Source organism: Labeo rohita, chromosome 22 (genome assembly GCF_022985175.1).
Source record: "Labeo rohita strain BAU-BD-2019 chromosome 22, IGBB_LRoh.1.0, whole genome shotgun sequence".
In the NCBI taxonomy this organism is placed as follows: Eukaryota; Metazoa; Chordata; class Actinopteri; order Cypriniformes; family Cyprinidae; genus Labeo; species Labeo rohita.
Genome location: NC_066890.1, coordinates 28,754,440 through 28,764,192, shown reverse-complemented (window position 1 = coordinate 28,764,192; position 9,753 = coordinate 28,754,440). Strand labels below are relative to the sequence as shown.

Here is a 9,753-nt window from a genome sequence, read left to right as displayed (position 1 = left end):
TATTCTTTGCATTGTCTATGTACATAAACATTAAAAAGCACAAAAGCATAACTAAACTCTGTATTCATTTAAAAAAAAAAAAATATATATATATATATATATACACACATACACACACATATACACACACACACTTATAAATATTACAAAAAAATTATATTTGATGCATCAAAACTAACCACCAATCAATCAAAACCTAAGTGGGCATCTGCCACCTATTGGCCAAACTGCACAGGACACTTTAAAATTAAACGATGTATGACAAATCCTTTTATTTGGTAGTTTAACACTGAAAAAACACACACACTAAAGATACAAAATTAACTGAAGACAGTTGGGAGGCCATCAAATGAGCCTGCCAGAAAAACAAAGAGCCAGAGAACAAACATAAACACATTCTGCAACTGTCACAATACTCTTGATTTGCATACTAGTATTAGTACACACTGCCATCATTAGGCCTCAGGAGGAACTACCTGAAAAAAAGAAACACGGGTGACTTGGAATATAGAGCTCAAATGAATTTACAAAAGCAGCAAAAAAGTGGTGGCTAAGTGAGGAGAACTGTACCGTCTCCAAATCTTTGATCACCACGACACCCTTCTCTATTTCCAAGTCACTCTCAGTGTCATTGTGTGACCGGTATTCCTCGCTGTCAGTCTCAACTGCGCTGGGCTGCAGGAGAAAAGGAGCATCCCGAAATTTGCCACAAACAAGTGATGCACACCAACAGGTTTTTGGAAGGTAAAGCAAACCTCATAGTCCGGATCAGCCGCGTGGTCTTCCTCGGCCAGCTCCTGATTGAGCGCCTCCACCCAGGACTGCTGCTCTACCTCCTCTTCCTCATCCAGGTCATCCTGTTTTCTCTTGCTGCCTTTGCCACAAGGCTTGGTAGGGGAACAACGCACCTCTAAAGCAGAAATAAACACACCTGCTGCATTTTTTCTTATCTGAAAATAGATTTGTACAGAACTGAAAGGATAAGCATACCAGGGGACACAGCACAGCCAATGCTGGTGCAGACTGGATAACCCAGAGCGCTCTGGATGCGCCGGGGCAGGATGGCCAACAACAGCCGCGTGGCCCTGTGGAGACGCTTCCGGACTGTTCTGCACTGCCTTTCTTTCGGGGAGCCGCTTTTTTCCTCCCGAGCTGGAGAGACGGGCTTCACTGGTGTGGAGAACCCAAACAGCCACCACACGCCACGGAGAGCCCGCATCTGAAGAAAAAGGACACAAGATCAAGTCAAAAGTTTACATACACCTTGCAGAATCTGCTAAATGTTAATCATGTTACCAAAATAAGAGAGATCATACAAAATGCATGTTTTTTTTTTTTGTTGTTCAATACTGACATGAATGAGATATTTCACATAAAAGATGTTGACATATAGTCCACGAGAAAAAAAATAATAGTTTGACGTAATAAAAATGACCCCGCTCAAAAGTTTACATACACTTGATTTTTAAAACCGTGTTTTAAAATGAACCGAGGGGTTCATAGAAATATTGCAGAGTATATAAAATGTTGCCACATTCAAATAAAGTTTATAAAACGCAGGCTAAGTGTCATTAATTAAACAAGTATATGGTCAGCTAATTGTCAGCCTCTTACATGTGTGCTTCTTGTAACCAATTAGCAGATATGCATATAAACACCCTTTTAATTAAAGCAGAATAAATCAAGGCTGATAGCAAGACATGCAAATGTTTAAAAAAAAACACACACACACACACACACACACACACACGAGCAGCTGTTACTTCTTGCCCAACTTGTTAATGAAAACAAGGGTATAATCAAAAGAACTCAGAGTTGGGAAAACCTCCAAAACCAAAAAAGTTGCATGGGAAAATGTGTGCAAATAAATGTGGCGTGTTTCTAAAATGTTTACATTCTGAGGCAGATGTCAGCAACACAAACAAAAACAAACAATAGAAACCATCACAGAACTTGTGTTTTTACTGGTTATAATGGTAGCTGTAATGGTGCCTCTTGGTCTCTACTGGTAATTGGTCACGTTTTATACAATCAAAGGAAAACTGTCATAAAACTCTCACGACTAAGGTGATACCTTTTTAAAATGTCATTATTGTCAAATGTTTCTAAAATGTTTCGGTTCTGAGGCAGATTGCTGACATCAGCCATTTTCGGATAGTTTGGGATTTGGTCTTAGTGACTTAGGAGTCCTCTTCACTACTCCTAATGTTTCACAGATTTAGGAGCTAGTTTTAGCGCTAAAACGCTTTGTGAAATACTCTTAGAGCAAAAATTTAGGAGTCCTAAATTTAGGAACGAAACGTGCATTATTTTTAAGATTTTCTCCTAAATCGGCAAGTTATGAACTACTTTTAGCCTTAAGATGTTTTGTAAATACAGGCCAAGAACAGTTAAACTGCCCACTGTTCTTTATAAAAATCCTTCAGATCCCACAAATTCTTTGGTTTTTCAGCATTTTTGTGTATCTGAACCCTTTCCAACAATGACATACGATTTTGAGATCATATGCAACTATAACAGAAGGTTCAAACGCTCACTAATGCATCAGAAGGAAACATGACACATTAAGAGGCGGAGGGTGAAAACTTTTTGAATTTGAAGATCAGGGTAAATTTCACTTAATTTTGACTTCTGGGAAACATGCAAGTATCTTCTGTAGCTTCTGAAGGGCAGTACTAAATGAAACAATTTTTTTATATTTAGGCAAAATAAGAGAAATCCACACATCTCCCAGCACTTAATGCATTGTTAGTGAGCATTCGAACCTTCTGTGATAGCACCTTAACCTACTTTTATTTTCAGTTGAATTAATATGATTTACTTAATAATAGGCTAATGCCATAATGTTCAGAGGTTTGTTTACGGTCTGATATTTTATATGAGCAAACAGACTACTAACCAACCCCTAACAAGAACTCAAACCCAGGCTGAAACTTAACTACTTAATTCATTAGCGATTAAGAGTTACTCACAGTAAACCTGACTGGCCAAAACTGTGAAATCCGACAGAAGATGGCTGAAACGACTCCACTTCTCTTCGCCACAGCTTTCTTCTGCTGAGAACAAAAGTTTATTCTTCACAAACGCTCAATATTATTCCTTAACGTCTCGTGTGAACAAAATAAACCCTGTTTTATGTCGGTGAGATAAACGTAATCAAATAAACTTGCCTCTTGGCCCTCAACGTTCTCTGACTCCACGGCGTAGTTGCTCGGGTTAGTCATCTCGATGCTCTCTGAACTAATCCACCGACTGTCCAAGAGCGATTCACCGCCAATTTACAAGCAGCCATTCACGTGCTAATTAAAACAGGTGAGTTCCCAGCCCACTGGGGTTGTGCACGTGTCCGCATGCGTGGAAACATCGGTGGTGCACTGCATACTGCATACTTTAACAATACAGTATGCGGGAAAATACCTAAATATGGTATGTGCGCGTTTGGTAAACCATGCAAAGCAACATTTACTGCACTCGTTACTTAAAAACAAATTCATGTTTAAAGCTTGGTAAAAACAAACATTAAATAATAGGCTTTAAATCATGTTAATGTTGGCCATATTTTAAATAACAATTTAATAAGGTAAATTTCCCGTTTCGTTTAAATCAATTACAGTTAAGCTTATCTAAAGTACCTTATAAATAAATAAATTACCTCAAAAAGTGACCCACTAGTCAAAAGTTTTTGAACAGTAAGATCTTAAGTGTTTTTTAAGAGGTCTCTTCTGTTCACAAAGCCTGCATTTATTTGATCCAACGTACAGCAAAAGCAGTAATACTATTAAATACTTTTACTATTTAAAATAACTGTTTTCTATTTGAATATATTTTAAAATGCAATTTAGTCCTGTGATCAAAGCTACATTTTCAGCATCATTACTCCCGTCTTCAGTGTCACACGATGCTTCAAAAATCATGCTGATTTGCTGCTCAGGAAACATTTATTATTATTATTATTATTATTATTACCAATATATTAAACCATTTGAGTACATTTTTTCAGGATTCTTTGTAGAAAGATCCAAAGATCAGCATTTATCTGAAATAAAAAGCTTTGTAACATTATACACTATACCATTCAAAAGCTTGGAGTCAGTATTTTTTTTTTTCTTTAAGACAAAAAATATAGAAACTAATAGTTTTATTTAGCAAGGATGCTTTAAATGCATCAAAAGTGATGATAAAGACATTTGTAATATTACAAAAGATCTCAGATAAATGCTGTTCTTCTGAACTTTCTATTCATCAAAGAAACCTAAAAAAAATTCTACTCAGCTGTTTTCAACATATTACTAATAATAAATGACTTTGAGCAGCAAATCAGAATGTTTTCTGAAGGATCATGTGAATGGAGTAATGATGCTAAAAAATTCAGCTTTGAAATCACAGAAATAAATTACATTTTAAAATGTATTCAAATAGAAAAATATTTATTTTAAATAGTAAAAATATTTCAAAATTGTACTTTTTGCTGTACTTTAGATCAAATAAATGCAAGCCTAAGAAGAAACTTCTTTAAAAAAAATTAAAAATCTTACTGTTCAAAAACAAAGACTGGTATCTTATGCATTCATACAAATTTTAACTTAAAATCCCGTTGTTTTGTGCACACTATACACCATTATTTGAAGTATAAGCTATCTTAGAAATACGTACATACATTTGGTAATTATTACCATGGTATTTATTAAAGTACCATGCTTCAAATATAAAATCGACTTCGAATAAGGATAACTCTTCTTCAAAGATTTGCCATAATCTTTCTGCCATTATGTTTGGTTTTGTTTCCGGTTTATTCTATTAACAGTACCCTTTGCAGTAACTATAGTTACCAAACTACAATTTCGTGAGAGTGTTTCGTCTCTGTCATCAATGTCATTCACTGAGGAGACCCGTGAGGCGGGAGAGGGCCACATTAGGGCATGTTTCCGCTCACGGTTCCTTCGTCACATTTACGCACGTCTAAAACAACCAGAGAGGGGCAGATTTGAAGGGTCTGGAGGACTATAAATCTCCGAGGCTGCTCTTTCAGTCAGAACTTTCCACAAACAGGTAATAAACATTACTTTTTAATATTTTACTATAGTAAGAGGACAGCATGTCAGCCCTGCACAAGAACATGACGGTAACGCGCACCATCAGTGTTGGAAACTGCACGGGGACGAGTGACCAGTCAGAAAGCGCGGGATTCCCGTTCGCGCGTCGGCACAGTTCCGCGGGAATACTCGCGCTCAAATGGGCCACCGCGAGAAGTAGTTCGTTCGGAAGTTCGTTGGGTTCAGAAAACCGCGGGAGTAAAGACAGTATACGCAGTATTGTCGTGACACCGGAGAGTATTCCACAGTTCACCATTCCAAAACTTGCCTTGGAGGATGGCTATAGATCCAGAGTGAATGAGAAAGAACGACAAGGCGATGAAGATGAGGACTGGGGGAGCAGTGACGACATTAGTAGTTCCTATCATCCCAGGCTTTCTTCATCTGTGTCGTCATCGTCATCATCCTCAGGGTTAAGCATATCTCCTGTACCTGGAAGAAAAGCAAATCTCTCTAGTCCTCTGGTGGAGGCTGAACATTGCTCTGATCCTGCTAGCCGAGCAGCTCTTTCCTTACCTCATCTTCCCAAGGTCACCACCCCATACGGCTTTGTGACTTTAAGCAAAAGCCCACAAATGGCCAACGAAGAGGCGCTCTTCTTCCAGGGCCATAGACGTTGGGGTCACGATGAAGAGATGAACGTGTCCAGACACCCTAAGTTGGAAATGAAAAGAAGCGTCACTCTCAAGACATCACCCATCCAGACACACGCAAGCACCCCTCCACATCAGTCACCCGTTGCTCATCGTTTCTTGAGAAGCCACAGCGTTACAGGAATCGAGATCCAGAAGCAGCTGGCTCAGAGCAATGAGTCAGTGAAACAGGTCAGCAAAAGCAAGCGAAGCCTTTGGGGAATTCTTCGCAAAGCAGACAGAAAGTCTTTCGATTTCAATTCAAACTTCAAATGAATAAACCCAGAGCAGTGCTGCTCAATGACATGACAATCAAGCACCTTCTGTTGTAAATGCACTTAGTATTTGATTATGTTTGTTTTGTTGTGTGAGAAGTTATTTATTTTATGCATTCATTTCTCATGTCCAAATGTTCAGATTAGATGTTATCCGTGACTTTATGAAGAAAATAAATTTTTTGAACATACAAATGGTTTCAAAAGCCTCAGTCTTCTGACCTACAGTCACCCTAAAAATGCTGTAAAGCCAATTAAAATGTACAGTTGAAGTCAAAAGTTTACATACACCTTGCAGAACCTGCAAAATGTTCATTATTTTACCAAAATAAGAGGGATCATACAAAATGCATGCAATTTTTTATTTAGTACTGACCTGATTAAGATATTTCATATTAAAAGATGTTTACATATAGTCCACAAGAAAAAATAATAGTTTAAAAAAAAAATACCCCGTTCAAAGTTAACATGTTGTTACCTGATTTTTTGTTTGTTTGTTTAGTGATAGTTACAGATGAGTCCTTTGTTTGTCCTGAACAGTTAAACTGTCTGCTTTTTTTTTCAGAAAAATCCCTTAGGTCCCACAAATTCTTTGGTTTTTAAGCATTTTTGTGTATTTGAACCCTTTCCAACAATGGCAGTATGATTTTGAGATCCATCTTGTCACACTGAGGACAACTGAGGGACTCATATGCAACTATTACAGAAGGTTCAAATGCTCAATAATGCTCCAGAAAGGAAAATGATGCACTACACTTTTCACTTTGAAGATCAGGGTAAATTTATAAAAATAACTTATTTTGTCTTCTGGTAAACATGCAAATACCTTCTTCTTCTGAAGGGCATGACTAAATGAAAACAAAAAGTTGTCTCAGTTGTCCTCAGTGTAAGAAGACGGATCTCAAAATCATACAGTCGTTGGAAAAGGTTTAAAACAAACAAAAATGCTGAAAAAAAGTATATGATATATAAGAAAAAAAAATAACATGCATTTTGTATGATCCCTCTTGTTTTGGTAAAATAATGAACATTTGGCATATTCTGTAAACTTTTGACTTCAACTGTATTTGAAAATTGCATTTAAAATTCATCCTTATTATGAACATGGTGTAGTGAGATTCCATTTTCAAGTGGGTTCCTAAGACAGGTTGAAATTTGTCAGTGTTGACCCACTACATTACAAGGCTGCTGACGTAAATCTGCGACAAAATCTGTGCGTAAGGAAGCCCCGGCACTCAGGACCACAGCATGAGAAGAGTCTCTTTAGTGAGAGCAGCATATGAGCCTAATGATGGTCCACTTCAGGGTCTCTTCAGTGCTTGCTTTGTTATTGTCCCCTCCTCACCCTCGTGCTCTTTCCCTTTTTCTTTTTCATTTGGATAAGGGCTTCTTCCCTGCACTCACGTCTTAAATTAGAACTGGGTAATTCATCTTTTGATCTGCACTTCACAAACATTATGGACCTAGAAGAAATGCACTTGTTTTGTGCATCCAAACACGTAAATCCTATATTTGGGTTCTGTTAGACTGTGTATGATGGCGTAAGTAGAGTACACTTAAAAATAAAGGTTCTTTGTAGGCATCAGTTGAAGAACCTTGGAACATCCATGGAACCTTTCAAATGCAAAAAATGTTCTTTATAGTGGAATAAGGTTCTTTAGATTTTTAGAATGTTCTTCAAAATGGTTTTTAGGAACTGTTCACTAAAAGGTTCTTTGAGGAACCAAAAATAGTTCTGTGGCATCACTGCAAAAATACTCTTTTGGAACCCTTTATTTTTAATAATATATTATGCATATAATGCATAAAACAACACAAAAGTTCATATAAAAATTAAGTTTACATTTACATTGTGCTATTCCATGTTAAAGATGAGTCTATTATAATTTATATTTTGTATGTGTTCATAGAGTTTACAATGGAGAGTATTGCTCGTTTTGTGTGAGCAAAAAAATGGAAGTGGAAGAAACGTCAGAAAATGTCACATTTTTACTTCACAAATTGCAGTTTGCACCTAGATTTAATCATCTTGTTAGCTGTGCTTCTCTTATTGCAGCTAGTATTTCATAACTGTTTTCACCTTTTAAGGAAATTCATGAAATCTGTTTAGTCATAGGTCTTCTATGTTTTTGAGTACTCTGAAGCAGCTATACATAATGAGAACAAAAGACCCAGACAATAAGCCTCATCTGACGCACTCTCACCCTCCAGCTAGAAGAGCTACATCTGTATCTCCAGAGCCATATGAAGACACTACGGTTGTTTACAGAGCTCAGTTTGAATGGAGACCTTACACAGGGAATGTTTTTTTCAGGGCCGTCTTTAGGTCAACTGGTGCGGTCCCTGCAGTGAACCGAGTGGGACAATGCCCATTCTCCCCCAAACCACCAACCCCTTATCAGATCACCAGCGGTCAGAGTAGGAAATGGTATGGTATACGAACAAATGGGGCCCTGCTTCCTACCTCGCACTAGGCCCCACGCAAGCTTGAGATAGCCCAGGTTCCTTTTGACCGACATGACCTTTTTAAATTCATTCTGACAACACTTTTTGTATATTTGTTATTTTTTGCTGAATGATGTAGCGCCACCTAAAGGTATATTTAATACATTGTTTATACCAGGTTTATACCAGGAACTTGGTCCTGAAAGTGTTGTCAGTGTCCTGCAGAGTTTAGCTTCAACCCAACTAATCAAGCTCTTACTAGGCATACTAGAAACTTTCCAGTAGGTGTGTTGAGGCAAGTTGGATCTAAACTCTGCAGGACAGAGTTTGGGCACACCTGGTTTGTATTATGTTGTATTTTGAAATTTTGAAGTATCACATATAAAGATATGCAGGTTGGAAGCAATCCTAATGTTCAGTTCAGTATACTTCAAGGCCATCTTATGCTTGCAATTAGTGCACAGGGTAGACGAGGGGTAGGCAAGTTCGGTCCTAGAGAGCTGTTGTCCTGAAGAGTTTAGCTGCAGCCCTGATAAAAACCTCACCTGCCCATAATCTTAGTCAGGGGTGTCCAAACTCGGTCCTGGTGGACAACTCTCCTGTTTAGAGACAAACCTAATTAAACACACCTGAATCAGCTAATAAAGGTCTTACTAGGCATACTTAAAACTTCCAGGCAGGTGTGTTGAGGCAAATTGGAGCTAAACTCTGCAGGACAAGTTTGGACACTCTTGGCTTTAGAAATACTGAAGACATTGATTAGCTTTTCAGGTGCGTCTCTAGGACCGAACTTGCCTGCCCCTGCTCTTGCTTTGTGCAGATGGCGTAGTTCAGGGGGCTCCAAACTCTGTCCTGAAGGGCCGGTGTCCTGCAGAGTTTACCTCCAACTTGCCTCAACACACCTGCCTAGAAGTTTCCAGCATGCCTAGTAAGACCTTGATTAAAGACTTTAATTTAAAACTGCAGGACACTGGCCCTCCAGGACCGCGTTTGGATGGTGTAGTTACAGAATCTACCAACAGGGGCTGGCAAGGTCATATCGGGTCCAGCCTGTACAAAATACTTGTGAATATGACACAAGTACACATTTATTATTAATAACTGTTTGGGTTGGGCTTTGGTTCCTCATATGGTTTTATTCTTAGACTTGGCGAGGTTTTTGTTCCTGTAAGTGCCACACTGTAAGCCTTCTTCAGGATATTGTACATTGTAAAAAAAAAAAAGTGCTGTGCAAATGGTGCAGTCCAATTAAACTGAATCATATAACATTCAGTTTAACTGAACTGAATCTTAAAGGGTTAGTTTACT

The 9,753-nt window shown here is 38.2% G+C and overlaps 1 protein-coding gene across 2 annotated transcripts; it reads right to left on the bottom strand.

Annotated features, from left to right (window-relative positions):
* Window positions 1–257: 257 nt before the first annotated feature.
* org (oogenesis-related gene) lies at window positions 258–3,328 on the bottom strand. Of its 2 annotated transcripts, none has more exons than XM_051094633.1 (6): window positions 3,171–3,328; window positions 2,973–3,053; window positions 991–1,219; window positions 756–910; window positions 571–675; window positions 258–476 (listed from the first exon to the last, which is right to left on the bottom strand). In XM_051094633.1, the coding sequence occupies exons 1-6, from the start codon at window positions 3,222–3,224 to the stop codon at window positions 456–458; spliced, it is 645 nt and encodes a 214-aa protein (XP_050950590.1). In that variant the 5' UTR covers window positions 3,225–3,328; the 3' UTR covers window positions 258–455. The 2 variants fall into 2 exon arrangements, with proteins under 2 accessions (XP_050950590.1, XP_050950589.1); XM_051094632.1 differs by having other exon boundaries at window positions 2,973–3,056; window positions 3,171–3,316.
* Window positions 3,329–9,753: the final 6,425 nt, after the last annotated feature.